This window comes from Dromiciops gliroides, chromosome 5, assembly GCF_019393635.1.
Source record: "Dromiciops gliroides isolate mDroGli1 chromosome 5, mDroGli1.pri, whole genome shotgun sequence".
Classification (NCBI taxonomy): domain Eukaryota; kingdom Metazoa; phylum Chordata; class Mammalia; order Microbiotheria; family Microbiotheriidae; genus Dromiciops; species Dromiciops gliroides.
In genome coordinates, this window is record NC_057865.1 from 204,742,353 (window position 1) to 204,758,488 (window position 16,136).

Genomic DNA, 16,136 nt, shown 5'->3' on the forward strand with positions numbered 1-16,136 from the left:
CCTCCCAGACCATAGGAGGCTCCTCAAGTTGATTGGCTGGTAGCCTTGATAGACAGCACCCATGAGCAAACGTCATTTCCTGACGCCAAGGAAAAGCCACAATGCCTCTGAGGCATTTTCCTCATGGTGGAGCTTTCCCACAGCAAGTCTCCAGTAGGTGGCGTCATTCCAATCATTACAAAAGAAAAGAGAAATGAAAAAGGAGACCAATCACACAGTTTTTATATCTTCTATAAATGTTCATTTTAACTATTGCTACACTAAAAGTGAGATCCTTGTCCTGCATATAAGAAGTTGGCATACTATTGGAGGAACTGAATCATATCAATATTGACATTTAAATTACAAGTAAAATCAGACAATAGAACACATCATTTCATGGGACAATTTATGAGATCTTATCTCACAATGTTAATGTTGAACATAAGCAAAAATATACTGTCAGGAAAATAATTGAAGCTTATGCCCCAACATCAGCTCCAGAGGATTAGCAAGTAGAGGAAATGTATGAACAAATTGACAAAACCCTCAAAATTAAATATTTGATACTTGTAAATTCAATAATAACAATACATCATGTTTATAAACACTTTACATACATTATCTCATTTGATCTGTTCAAATGTGAATATGGAAGGATGTTGACAAATATATTGGGAAATTTGAGTCAGAGTCAAGAAACAAAAGATGCCAGAATGCTTGTAGACTACATAGAAGCCTTATGTCTATATGTCATGAATACTTCCTTCAAAAAAGAAAAAGTTGGCTATTGCTTAAAGGACAGGAGATAACTGCTGATGTGGGAGTCATTTCCCAACCAGTGATCTTTATACAGTATGATCATCAACTTTTCATAGCAAAGATCAAGATACATAAGGAATTAGAAGAAGGAATAAAAATGAGACAGTAAGTTCAAACAGCTCTTGTTCTATTTAAATAAGCTCTTGACTGGGGGGAAAAAAAAGGGAAATGGATAAAGGAGCAGTCATCAACATGAATTGTCACCTTTTCCTAAGGAAATCTTATTGATTTAAAATAAAATAGTTCATTGAGGAAGAGAACAAAAGGAAGACAGACGGCAAATACTTGATCTTGCCAAATAAAAAGACATGATAGTCAAGGGTAATATTGGTTTAGAATATAAACTTTTTAGCAAATTATATTAGCAAATATATTTTACAGTAGCAAATTATGAACAGTCTTGCCTCATGAAATATCAAGAAGTAGTTAAAGGAAAAATAAGTTTACAGAAAGCTTTTCATGAGATGATCACAAGAGCAATTAAGGGTGAAATGGGGAAAACAACAGATGTAAGATAGTAAAAAAATCTGTCAGTTTCTATAATGTTTTTTCTACCAGTGGCAATAAAACCACCACAGTTGAACACTTAATCACAGTTTTCAATGTGCTGTTTGATGAGGTAGAACTATAACTAAAGAAAACAAAAATGGGAAAAGCTACTCTACTAGACAGGGGAGGTCTGTGTTGGAGAATACATAATTTTGAGGGCCTTGTGGAATTTCAAGATATCCAGTAAGTTACAAAATCTTATTGATTCTACCTCCACACCATCTCCTGTCTCCATCTCATTCTCTCGACTTATATCACAACCACTCTAGTTCCCTCATCATTGAAGTATTGTACCTCCTAATTTGTCTCCTGTGCCATCTAGTAGAGATTCTCTGCATAGCTGCCAAATTTATTTTCCTAAAGTATAAGTTTGACTGTCACTCAAGGCATTCCAAAGGCTCTGCATTATTTCTAGGATAAAATATGAACTCTTCTGTCATTTAAAGCTATCTACAGGTTAGCTTCAACCTGTATTTCCAGGTTTCCTTTGCATATTTTGCTTTTCAGCCAGACAGACCTGTTTGTTGTCTGTATGTAGCACTTAGGACAAGGCCTGGCATATAATAGGTGCTTTTAAAATGCTTGTTCTCTTCCTCTACACTTTTTTTTTTTGGTATACTACATATTTTTAAGCTCTGTTCTTTTATACAAGCTATTGCCTGAAATACTTCCCCTTATCTCCTTTCCTTCTTAGAATCTCTAGCTTCCTTCACAGCTCAGCTCAAATGCCATCTAATACAAGAGGTCTTTTCTAACTCCTCCAGTTGTTGGAACTTCCTCCCCCTATAATTAGTTTATATTTATTTGGTGTTTAATTATTTGTGAACATGTTGTTTCCCTTAAGTATAACATAGACTCCTTGAGGGCAAGGACTGTCTTTTTTTTATCCCTTACCACTGTGCTTTGAATTGACTTTGAGAAAGCAGGAGAGATGTCAAATGATTTGGAACAATCACAGATGAAAGTTAGTGATTGTTACATTGATCATTTTACACATTTTTTAATCTTTACAAGACTTCTAGGATAATCCATATGCATATAAGGACATCCTTAATGAAACTATGAGAAGGGATGAAGCGATTTGCATGAATGATATTCTATAGCACATATATTTGCAGTCACAGAAGTGATTAAAAGGATGCAAATAACATAAGATCTCGCAGTCCTTTTTGTTTAATTATTATTTTTAAAAGCCTTTAATTTGCTAGAGTAAAAGGTAACATTAAAGGCTTCCTTTCCCAGAAGTTGTTTTCTTTTTTGTGTGTGTGTGAGGCAATTGGGGTTAAGTGACTTGCCCAGGGTCACAAAGCTAGTTAAGTGTCTGAGGCCAGATTTGAACTCAGGACCTCCTGACTCCAGGGCCCGTGCTTTATCCACTGTGCCATCTAGCTGCCCCGAGAAGTTGTTTTCTATAATATGTTAAGCAAAGATTCCTTTAAAGAGACAACAAAGAACTATGTTCAGTTAACTCTCAATATCAGAGGAAGCATAGCTACTTTCATGAAGGAAGAAAGGTGCAGTGCATGGTACAAATCAATGATTCTTTGTAGATGGTGAGTTCTCCATTTATTGTGGGTTGCAGATTATTTGTGCTCACTACATAAAGCCCTGGAGTATTGTATAGCCTCCTAAATAAAATCAGCAGTCACTTAAGAATTTAACCTCACAGTCCACACAAGAAAAGTTGGATGGACAGCCTACAAATCTTGGAAAATCTTAGAAAAATGTTGCAGATAAACAGTGAACTAAGACCAGAATTGAGTAGCAGGAAGAGAATAGAATGGGATTGCATTTGGAAATTTTTCAGATATCAGTGACCCAAAGCTTCTCCCTGAAATAAAACTTCATGTTTTTTGACATTAATATTCTTCTAGTGATCAGTCAATCAACAAGCATTTAATTGCTTACTAAATATGCCAGGCATGAGACCAAGTGCTAGAGACACAAAAGCAAAAATGAAAGAGTCCCAGCCCTCAAGGAGCTTGTATTATAATGGAGAAGTTTGCATGGCTACAAATCATGGAATATCACTATTTCCAAAGAATCAGAATTGTGGGCCACTCAGTGGAAAGATGCATGGTGAGCACAAGTGGACTGTAGCATATTGCCAATGGCAAATTTTATGCAAGAAGTAGTATAAAAGATGTCAGATATTTGGTGAGAGCAGGAATAGCCTATATTCTACATAGGTACCTCTGAAATGCTGTGAGACCTCCCAGAAGACGCCTAGCAAATGAAGTAACAAACATGGAAGATAAGTGAGGTGTGAATAAGTTGCAGTCTGCACCATTGGAGGAATTACTCATATTCATGATATCATAGATCCATTGAAGTATCTACTTGAGCCTCTGTTGAAACTCTACTGTGCTTTATTGCCTTATGGAGGTGACCCTCTATTATCAGAGTTTCGGTTATCTGTATCAGCAGAGTAGAAAAGCTCCAAGCACAGGCCTCATGATCGACTATATATCTATGAGGACTAACCTAGGTAAATTTGGAGAAATTTATCAACAGGTGCCTGCAGGTTGATGAATTGGTTTATTTGATAAATTTTTTTTTCTGGTGAAGTTCAGAGCAAGGAAAGGTCTTTAAGAGTATTTCTGTTGTATGTATTATTGTTTTCACACATATTATTTGTCTTCTTTACAGTCTGTTACCAAGGTTTATGTTTCAGCATGTATGAAGTGGAAATATCAAACAAACAGGGGAAGAAATTAGATCAACTAACAGAATACATAAAAACTAAGGAACTGGTAAGGACATGGACTTGAGTGTTGTTATTTCTTAAACAATTGAAAATTTTGCATCTCGTTTTTAGCTAGATCTGTTTAGTAGAATAAATCATTGCAGTGATGATTAGAGAATTTTAATTCCTCAGTGTTTATTTATTTAAAACCCTACTTTTTTGGGGGGTGGGGTTGGGCAATGAGGGTTAAGTGACTTGCCCAGGGTCACATAGCTAGCAAGTGTCAAGTATCTAAGGTCGGATTTGAACACAGGTCCTCCTGAATCCAGGGCCAGTGCTTTATCCACTGCGCCACCTAGCTGCCCCATTGAGCATTCTTAAGACAAATGTTCTCGAACCTCCTTTTGATCTTAAATCTTAGCAGTTGTGGGAAGAGAAGACTTATGTTATAAAAATTCTCTAGAAGACATGTTATAGGAATATGAGAAAATATGGGCTTCAAAGATGTCCCTCAAAAGAGAAAAAGACCTATTTGTACAAAAATATTTATAGCACCTCTATTTTTGGTGGCTAAGAATTAGAAATCAAAGGAGTGCCCATCAATTAGAGAATGGTTAAACAAGCTGTGGTATATGATGGTGATGAAATATGACAAGCAGGATGATTTCAAAAAGGCCTGGAAAGACTTTTATGGACTGTGAAGTGAGCAGAACCAAGAGAAAATTGTGCACAGACAGCAATATTGTTTGATGAAGAACTATGAATGATTTAACTGTTCTCCACAATGATCCAAGACAATCCCAGAGGACTATTAATGAAACATACTATATACCTCCAAAGAGAGAACACAGACTGAAGCATGCTATTTTTTACTTTCTTTCATTTTTTCCCCCTTATGTTCAAGTTTTCTCATACAAAATGACTAATAAATATGGTAATGTTTTACATAATTGTATATGTATAACCCATATCTGATTGCTTACCGCCTGGGGAGGGGAGAGAGATAAAAAATGGAACCCAAAACTATAAATAACAATGTTTATTACTTAAAAAAGAAAAAGAAAATAAGGGCTTTCTCACAATCTTCTCAGAGGAATAGATATCCTTCCTAGAATATTTACTCCCCAGAATTTCCTCTAATATGTGATAATCCCAAAAGTCTTTAGTACAAATTCACTTGAAATTACAGTATACAGATTGAACTACAAGGAGTTGCAAGGAACCCCAGCTACTTTGCTTATATTACAGAGACCAAGTTGTTCATGTATGCAATTTCAAATGGAGGTAATGCTTGGATACTAGGTAGAGTTTATTTGGGAATGGAAGCTAAGGGAGCAAGAGGGTGTGGTTCTCTGGCAGCCTAGAGTTTTTTAATTGTTCCCATCAGTATTAACTATAGAGGCTGCAAGGGAAAATAAAATTAGTGCTCTTTTTCAACATGTTTAATCTGAAGGTAATTTGTACAAATTATAAGTGATATTTTCTAGAATTGGTAGGGTTCATGTGGTAATTGGGTACAAAATGGGAATGAAATTTTCTGATTATTTTCAGAATTATTTACCAGTGAATCCTGAATTGCTTTTACGTACTTAAGGAAATTAAAGTTAATAGAAAATTAGTTTAGAACTAACTGTTTCTTTTGGATTTAAGTCTAAATTTCACATTATCATTTGATGCTTGAGCCTTCATCATGTGTTTATGGGTGGTACTATGTATTTTATGTTCTTTGTGAATCTTGTTGAATTGAAGCTATAACTGTTGAAACATTTAATGAAATTAATTGAATTTGCCTTGAAAAGCCAAGGTCTATATGTTTTGTTAGACTTCATTTGTTATACTGGAACACCCTTAGTGAATGGATAGAATGCTTTCTGGGCTGTACCATAGCAATAAATTCCTCTTTTTGTCAGTTAGTAGAAGTGGTTAAATGAGTCCTAAAATTTAACAGATTCTAATGATACTTCTATTTAGAGTATAAGTTAAAAGGAGTAGTTTCCCCATACTCTTTAGAAAGGGCATTGTAGGGGCAGCTAAGTGGTGACCTGCCCTGGATTCAGGAGGACCTGAGTTCAAATCCGGCCTCAGACACTTGACTAGCTCTGTGACCCTGGGCACGTCACTTAACCCCAATTGCCTCACTTAAAAGAAAGAAAGGAAGGAAGGAAGGAAAGAAAGGGCATTGTATTTGGATCCAAGTTCGTATTCTGGTTCTGTTACTAAGGTGATATTGAGAAAGTCAATTAACCTCTCTGGGCCTCAGTTTCCTCACCTGTTTCATGAGGGGATTGGGGTAGATGATCTTTAAGGTCCTCCCAGCTCTAAATCTGGGGATCCTGTGATCTATGACTTTCAATTCACTGATAACATAGCAAAAATATCTGTTTTGCTTTGCATATTTTTTTTAAAAAGAAGATTGTGGGAAGCTAGGGGGTGGGGTTTAATTGGTAGTCTGAAGGTTTTTACTTTCACTTTTGTATTCAGAGTTGAAAAGGTAAACAATGAAAGGCCTAGTCATTTTGACTTTCATTTTCCTCTGATGTGGGAAAATGAAACCATAGTGAAACTTGTTTGTGGTTTAGAAGCCAAATATCACTGATGCTGTAAATAACTTCTTAGACTGTCAGCAAATGGAAAAAAAGATCATACAGTTTCATATTTTCATTGTGATACTTTTATTGAATTATTTATTATGTTTTGGTGGCTGGTCCCCTTTTTAAAAAACATTTTGGTCACCTTGTAGTAGCTATAATATAGTCTCAGGTTGAAAAATACAGTTTAGAAATCCTTAAACAATTTTTTAGAATAAGTTCTTATTGATAACATCTGTTTCTTTCATCATCAGAGTTATCCCCAGTAGGCCTTTACCTCCTCTGCCAGAGAGCCATCCCAAATAACAAAAAGAATTTTTTTTTTCAAGAGGAAAAAAAAAATCAGCACAACTGATTGATTAAAACGTCTAAAAACATATACAATGTTACATAACACATTGTCTACCCCTAACACAGTGTCTACTTCCACAAAAGAGTAGGTTAGGGGTGTCCTTTCATGTTTCTTCATTCTAACCATCCTTGATCTTTATGATTGTTATATTCATTTGATTTTGATGGATATTTGATCTTTCCATTTACATTGTTGTAGTTACCATATGTGTTGTTTTCTTGGCTCTGCTTCACTCTCTGTTTAGCTCTTTACATTCTTTGTATTAATAATCACACATTTCTTAAGAGTACAATAATATTCCATTCATGAACTACAACATGTTTAGCTATTCTTCAATTCATGAGCATTTACTTTGTTTCCAATTTTTTGCTATTATAAAAGGTATTGTCTGTAAATATTTTGGAGGCAGCTAGGTGACAATAGTGGATAGAATGACAGGCCTGGAGTCAGGAATACTCCTCTTGTTGAGTTCAAATCTGGCCTCAGACACTCACTCCTCTGTGGCAAATTAAGCCCATTTGCCTCACTTGCCTTATTTGTATAATGAGCTGGAGAAGGAAATGGTAAACCACTACAGTATCTTAGCCAAGAAAACCTCAAAAATGGGGTCATGAAGAGTCAGACATGACTGAAAAATGACTGAACAAAATATTTTGGAGTATATAAAAATTTTCTTATCAATGGCTTTTTTTTTGAGGTTTAAGCTCAGTAATGAAGTGTCTGGTTCAAAGAGATTGGATAGCTTAGTCCCCTTATTTGCATAATCCAAATTGCTTTCCAAAATGGTTATACCATTATTCACAGCTCCACCAACAATGTATTCATACCTTCCCACAACCTTGCCAATGTTGACTATTGTCATTTTTTAAGTCATTTTTCCCAATATGCAGGGTGTGAGATGAAACCTCAGGGTTGTTTTGACTTGGTTTCTTTTATTATTGATTTGGGTTTTTTTTTGTTTTTTGTTTTTTTGTTTTTTTAGTGAGGCAATTGGGGTTAAGTGACTTGCCCAGAGTCACACAGCTAGTAAGTGTTAAGTATCTGAGGTCAGATTTGAACTCAGGTACTCCTGACTCCAGGGCCAGTGCTCTATCCACTGCACCACCTAGCTGCCCCTTTTATTAGTAATTTGGAGCATTCTTTTATGTGGTTGTGAATACTTTGCAGTTCTTTTGAGAATTCTTTGTTCATAACTTCTGAATACTTATCTATTGGAAAATTGCTATTGGTTTTATATACATTTATTGTTTGCATATTTTTTAATGCCAAACTTGTAAAAAAAATTGATGCAAAGATTTTTTCTCTCATTCAGTCACTTAGCTTTTTATACTAGGTGCATTAATTTTGTCTGTGCAGAGATGGTTCAGTTTCATGTAATTAAAATTATCTATTTTACCTTTTGTGATTGTGTCTTAACTTTTGTTTGGTTAGGAATAGAACTATCCATAGCTCAGAAAAGTTTATGGTTTGCTTCCCTAATAATTTTTAATAGTATGATCTTTTAAAATTTATGGAATAAAACAAGCATTTCCATAATATAGTATAATTTTTTAAAAAGATGATTGGGGGGCACCAGACCTGAGTTGAAATCTGGCCTCAGACACGTGACACTTACTAGCTCTGTAACCCTGGGCAAGTCACTTAACCCTCATTGCCCGGCCAAAAAAGAAAAAAAAAAGATGATTGCATGTGAAACTACAGATCTATTATGTATAATTTGCTGTTCCTTTTAAACATAAATTTATTTAAATATCTTTTTTTCTCCTCCCCCAGATTGTTATCATTAGACACAAGTGTGTGTGTGTATGTGTGAAATCATTCTATTCATATTTTTACTTAGTTCTTTCTCTGGATGCAGATGGCGTCTTCATACATCCTTTGTAGTTAATCTGGCATTTATAATAGTTAAAATGACCTACTTGCTCAGAGCTGTTCCTAAAAAATTATTGCTGTTACTATATACAGTCTTCTCTTGGTGCTGCTCATTTCATTCTTACATTATTTTGTGCAAGTCTTTCCATGTTTTTGTAAGATCATCAAGCTCATCATTTCTTATAACTCAGTAGTATTCCATCACAATCATATACCACAACCTGTTTATCTGTTCCCCAATTGACTGGCATCCTCACAATTTCCAGTTCTTTGACACTGCAAAGAGAGCTGCTATAAATATTTTAGAACATAGTATGATCTTTTATTTTTACTTTATTTAAAAATAATAAACATTTTTATTTAAAGTTTTGAGTTCCAGTTTTATCTCTTCTTCTGTCCCTCCCTCCTCCTTCCCTGAGGTGGTAAGCAATCAGATAAGGTCAGTAGGATCTTTTAGTGTTAAGTTTGCATATCCATTTAGAATATATTGTGGAACATAGTATAAGTGTTGACCTTAGCCTGATTTTGGCCAGGGTGCTTTCCAGCATTTCCAGCAGCTTTTAATAATTAAGAGGTTTTTTCCTAGCTAATTTATATTTTCCAGTTTATGAAACACTAGGTTATTTAGTTCCATTATTTCTGATTCTTCCTTGTCTAGTCTATTTAATTGATCTATTTTTTAAATGAATAACAGATAATTTTGATGATTGCTGCTCTACAATTAATATAGTTTCAGGTCTGAAAGTGCTGTCCCCCAGTGATCTCTATTTTCATCATTTCCCATTATATTTCAAAGTTTTTGTTTGTCCAAATGAATTTTGTTACTATTTTATTAAGTTCTGTAACATTTGGAGTGGCACTACCTGCTAAGAGAGTTACTGTAGGAAAGCTCCGCCATGAGGAGAAGGCTTCTGAGGGCAAGCCATGTGTTTTGGGAGGTCAGTTCTTTGGAAGTGACATTTGATGTTTCTGGTTGAAACAAGAGGCTTTTGGGAGGAAGAAGGAAGTGTTGGGTCCTTTTTGTTCCTGACCTCACCATGGCAGGTCAGATGATGGGGTCTTTTAGAAATAGTTAGATTTTTACCTTTCTCTCTGATCATTAGATCTTAATGCTCTTTAATAAATACTTAAAAGTCTAAACTCTTGCTAAAGCTTCTAATTTATTGGCGACCACTCGTTAGATTCTTAGTATAGCTAGATAGCAACTTTACAGTTCTATGAAATATACACTTGATAATTTGATTGGTCTAGCTTTAAAAGTATAAATAATAGAGTAGTTTTATCTCTTTACCTATATTTATGCCTTTAATTTCTTTCTCTTACTGATATTGCAATCATTTCCAGAACTATATCAAATAATATTAGGGAGAATGGGCATCCTTGATTTACTCCCATATTTATTGGAAAACATTCTAGTGTATCCCCATTGCATATAATGCTTACTTTTGGTTTTAAATAGATATTTTTTAGATTAAAAAACATCTCTTTGTCTATACTTTTGTAGATTTTTAGCATTAAAAGAGTCAAAACCCTGTTATGAAGTGCTTTTCTTCATCTATTGAGATAATCATGTGGTTTTGGATGTTTTAGTTTTTAATATAATTAATTTTGTTGATTTTTTTCCTAATGTTGAAACCAACCTTGAACCATTGGAGTAAATCCTACTTGGGTCATGATAAATGATTTCTTGGATAAATCACGGTGATCTGTTTCACAGGATTTTGTTTTAAAGTTTCTAATAGTTTTCTTCTGGTTTTATTTTTGGCTGGTTTAGGTATTAAGACAATAATTGTTCCATAAGATTTTTGGTAGTGTGTTTTCTTTCTCAAATTTTGAGAATAATTTACAGAGTATTGGTACTAATTATAGAATTTTCCTGTGAGTCCATCAGGACCATAGATTTTTTCTTTCTCTTGCAACTAGATCTGTTTACTTTTCTATTATTGGATTATTTAAGATTGCTATCTGACTTTCTAATAATTTAGGTATTTTATATTAGCCATCCTTAAAATGTGACAAATTGGTCCTTAAACATTTGATTATATTCTTTGTTAGGCAGTATTTATTTTGGCCAACAGTCTATGTGGACAAGAGAGATCAAATAAATGCTTAATTTTATCATTGCATATGAGACCTATAGGATATGTGCAATGTTCCACTTAATATTTTAAGAGTAGCATTTTTATTTCATACTTTATTAGCTTTGTTAATATATTCTGAGATTAATCTGTTTCCTAGTTATTGACCAGACCCCAGGTTAAGTGATTATACTACTATGCTTAGTAGAAGTAGGACCAAGAGGTAGAATTTGTAAGGGAAAATTTAGATTTGGGCTCAAAATAAGAGAACTTAATAAAGAGCTGTCTTGATAATGGACTAAGCTACTTGTATAGAAAGGGAGCAGTCTATCCCAGGAGGTATTCAAGTAACTCCTATAGGTTAAAGTCAGTGATGGTGTTAAAGGTATTGTTATACTAGGTGGGATATTAGATTAGATATGGGCTTCTTAAACTTTTTCCACTCAAGACCCCTTTTTGCCAGAGAAATTGTTACATGACCCCGGGCATATAGGTATATAAGATAGGTGTATATAACATTTTACTGTTGCCAAATTTTTCACAATTTTTTCAGCTATGCGACCCCAAAAGGGGTCAAGACCCTTAGTTTAAGAAGTTTTAGATTAGATGACTAACATTCCATGACTTGACCAGTATAAAGCATGACTTTAAATACAAGATTATTGTTCTAATTATTCTTGAATTTTGTAATATTTAAGAGGGGAGAAATTAATAATTGCTCTGATGTAAATCTGTAGATCTCAGTTTAACTTCTTGGCAGTAACTGTGCAGTCTTTTGGGGGGGGGGCGCAACAGGGGTTTAGTGACTTTCCCAGGGTCACACAGTAAGTGTTAAGTGTCTGAAGCCAGATTTGAACTCAGGTCCTCCTGAATCCAAGGCCAGTGCCTTATCCACTGGGCTACCTAGCTGCCCCGCAGTCTTTTAAAAAAAAAAAAAAGGTTTTTTTATTTTGATAGAATACTTTACAACAGAAACCCTAACAAGTCCTAGAAAATACATTCCAAACTAATAGTTTAACTATGACTGATGGTACAAAGTGTACCCTTTTATAGTTTAACAGTTAGCAGAAAATAAGGATGTATATGCTGTTTTGACAGGGCCATAAGGAAAGAAGTCTTGGAACTTTTTTACTTAAGGGAAAGAGGGAAAACTATTATTGAATTTTTAATTGCATATAAGTACTTAATTTTTTCTAGAACTGTCAGTTTCCTTTCATGAGCAGAAATATCTCTTAAAGTGTGGTGGATGAGGAGAGGGGGATACATTTTCATATTTTTTTTTCCTATATATTGTAGGCAATTATCAAATGTTTAGAAGATCAAGGATTTCTTATTTTGCTTACATCATCCGCCTTACTGTGGGACACAGGTAAGGAGCAACTATTTTGAAATAAATATTTTCAATTTGTTTTCTTTTGTTTTCATAGTATGCCACAGCATTTAATATTTTCTGTCTTTTATTTTTTACAGATTTTGGTGATGAACATATGAACCTGTATGCCTTGTTTTTATTCCCTTCATCATTGTCAACAGGTATAGAAAATTAAGGGATATGCTTAGGATTCACTGCAGGGGTGAAATTGAATATTTTATTGTTTTCATTTAACCTAAAAGAAATAAGCATTTTTCTTAAAACAAAAATATTAGTATACTTCCTTATTTAGTTATATCTATCTATATATATAATGATATTTTAATATGTTTATATAATTATATATTATTTAAATATATTTTTACATATAATTTGAACATGATATTATCCTGTACAGCTAGCTATACATAGAGACCATTTCCATGTTGTTGATGGTAGATCATCTTAAAATTCCTTTTGTGTCACAGATAGAACAAATGATGGAATTTTTTTTTCTTTAATAACCATATACCCAGCTTAGTAGAGATTCATTAATCAGTCAGTCAAGATTTCTTAAGTACCTACTTTGTGGGGGGCAGCTAGGTGGTGCAGTGGATAAAGCACCAGCCCTGGATTTAGAAGGACCTGAGTTCAAATCCAGCCTCAGACGCCTGAGACTTACTAGATGTGTGACCTTGGACAAGTCATTTAACTCTCATTGCGTGCGCGTGCCCCCCCCCCCCAATTTAAAAGTGCCTAGTTTGTGTCAGCCATTGTGTTAGACATTGGGGATATAGAATCAAGACCTTGCTTTTAACATTCTATTGGGAAAAGAGGAAACTTATCCTTAAGTAAATATACACAAAACACATACACATATATTCAAAGTGTAATATATACAAAATAAATATCAGCTTTGGGGGGAGAGGTATTGCTAAACAAGAGAATCAGGAGCAGCTTCATATAGAAGGTACCCCTTGAGCCGAGTTTTGAAGGAAACAGAATTTCAAAAAGTAAGATGAGAAGTGAGTGAGCTCCTGGCATGATGGACAACCAGTGCAAAGGTGTAAATCATTTTTCTTAGTTCTCTCATTTAGTTCTCTCTTAGACAAAAAACATTTACTTAGAAAATACCATATCATTATTGTACAAACAAATTTTTTCACAATTATGTCACTTCTATTTCAGGCAAATATTAACCATTTAGAAAATACCATATCAGTATTATTATTAGCTATTGTTAGCTAATTGTTCTTTCTCTTGCTTCTATGTATCAGTTAATTGCCAAAAGGGATTGAGGAGGGAACTGGAAGGTCAAAGAAACTACAAAGAAAATAATTTTAAAATAACTGACTACATTTTCGACTACATTGTCCTTATTTCTTTCTATGCATTTCATTTTTCCTATTTTACACTGTGTACTTAATGTCACTTAAGAAACCAGTAATGTTCTATCTTGTTTTGTTTTTGGGGGTTTTTTTTGCGGGGCAGTGGGAGTTAAGTGACTTGCCCAGGGTCATACAGCTAGTAAGTATCAAGTGTCCGAGGCCAGATTTGAACTCAGGTACTCCTGAATCCAGGGCCAGTGCTTTATCCACTGCGCCACCTAGCTGCCCCTTTGTAATGTTCTATCTTAAAGAAATTTTTATATTTACTTGGTGTTTTCTGAATGAACATATAACTTTAATTTCTGTTAAATAGCTTTGTTGTCATTGAATTTGATAGGCCTGAACCTCCTTGGGGTTTTATTGATTGATGGAAATTAACTATTATTGGCAGTTCTAAATATGGTATCCCTAGGAGCTGATTATCTAGTTCAAAATTTGCCTGTCTCTTATGATTATAGGGTGGAGAGTCTATAATACTTCTCATCCTTTTGGGAGTGTGTGTGTGTGGAGGGAAACATGAGGCAGTTGGGGTTAAGTGACTTGCCCAGGGTCACACAGCTAGTAAGTGTCAAGTGTCTGAGGCCAGATTTGAACTCAGGGTCTTCCTGACTCCAGGGCCGGTACTCTATCCACTGAGCCATCTAGCTGCCCTGATACTTCTCATCCTTCTTAGTGTTTTTGTTTTTCTTTAAATTAATACTTCTATCAAAGAGAGCAGGATGAAGTAGACAACAAAATGGTCTTTTTGGATCCTTTTTTGGATCCTCTTAGTTTATTTTTTCAAAATGATTATTGTCTAGGGGGGTTTAATTATCCTTTGGAGAGAAAGTGTGACATAGAGTGCTGATAGAAAATAGAGTTGTTCTTAGAGGCTGAAAGACCTTAGTCTAAGACACATAATGACCCATACTTCCTTTGTGGCTGAGCAAATCACTTCACCACTTGCTGTCTCAAACTGAATTAATGAGAAAATAGCCAGTGTAGCAAAAATTATGACCTTTAGTTGGAAGGAATTGCAATTGAGGTTCTACAGAGGAGCAAATGCTGGAGAACCCAAAGAGATGGCTGGACGCTGGGTTCCTGTAAAGTATTTGGGCAGAGGGAAAGGGGCTAGAAGATTGGGACAGTCTGTGGTTTTACAAGGTAAGTTGTGTTGCATAACTTCTGAAAGTCTATACAGAAAGCTTTAAAGAATTTAAAGCATTTACAACATAGAGGCTAGGAGTGATAATGTCTGGTCAGTGTCAGACAATTCATGGGTGTGGGAATGGGGACAAGCTCAACTTTAGTCAACTGCATTTGAATGTGCTATTGGCAACTATTTAAGACTATTAGTTGCGATAAGATGCTGACCTTCATTGTGTTAAGGAGGAAATGGGGGGAGGTTAGGGGTCAAGAATTCAAACAGGGAAGAGCTAAGATGGCTGAGAAGAGCCAGGAAGTTGCCTGAGCTCTCCCTAAAAAAGAACAGTAAATAAAACCTCTAAACAGATTCTGAAACTACAGAACCTACAAAAAGACAGAGAGACACAATCTTCCAACTTGAGTTAATTTAGAAGACTTCAGGAAAGCAGGCTAGTGGTACAGCAGGCCAGTTGTGATACCCACCAGCCCCAACTGAGAGGGCAAACTGCCAGATAGAGAACCACCCACAGGACAGGTGCAACTAGGCCAAGCCATCCCAGCACAAGGAACAAGCCCAGGGGGGTGGTGAGGAATCCAAAAACCACAGAGGCCTCAGAGCAGAAAGCCAGTGACCTGGTCCCTATCCCCCCAGCACATGAAGCTTGCAACAGTGGGCCCTGTGCCTCAGGAGCAGACCTCAACTTTAAAAGTTAAAAAAAAAAAAAAGCCACAATATGAGTAAGGGGGAAAAAGGGCCCTTACCAATTGAGAACTATGTCGACAGGAAGAACAAAACACAAATTCAGATAAGGACAAGTACTCTCAAAATGCCTATAAGGAAGCACAAAAATTGACTGAAGAAAATAATTCCTTAAAAAATACAATTGGCCAAATTGGGGGGTGGGGGAATTGGTCAAATGGAAAAGGAGGTGCAAAAGCTTACTGAAGAAAACAATGTTATAAAAATTCGAATTGGACAGATGGAAGCTAATGACTCCATGAGACACCAGGAATCAGTCAATCAAAAGAATGAAAAAATGGAAGAAAATGGGAAAGACAACTGACCTGGAAAATAGATCCAGGAGAAATAATCTGAGGATTATTGGACTACCTGAAAGCCATGATCAGAAAAAGTCTAGACACCATATTCCAGGAAATTATCAAGGAGAACTGCCCTGATATTGTAGAATCAGAGGATAAAATAAGTCATTGAAGAATCCTTATCTCAGACGAAGCAAAAGCAAAAAAAAAAGAACAGAACTATTTGGAACTGGCTAAGATATAGAGTAGTAGATCAATGGGATAGGCTAGGCACAGGAGACACAGTAGTAAATTACTTTAGTAAT

At 35.3% G+C, this 16,136-nt stretch overlaps 1 protein-coding gene across 1 annotated transcript in view; it reads left to right on the top strand.

Annotated features, from left to right (window-relative positions):
• TASOR2 (transcription activation suppressor family member 2) overlaps positions 1–16,136 on the top strand; it is a 78,424-nt gene that overhangs the window by 12,125 nt on the left and 50,163 nt on the right. The window contains 3 exon segments of the mRNA XM_043966467.1: positions 4,000–4,103; positions 12,223–12,295; positions 12,397–12,459. Of these exon segments, the coding sequence (XP_043822402.1) occupies positions 4,000–4,103; positions 12,223–12,295; positions 12,397–12,459 (240 nt within the window).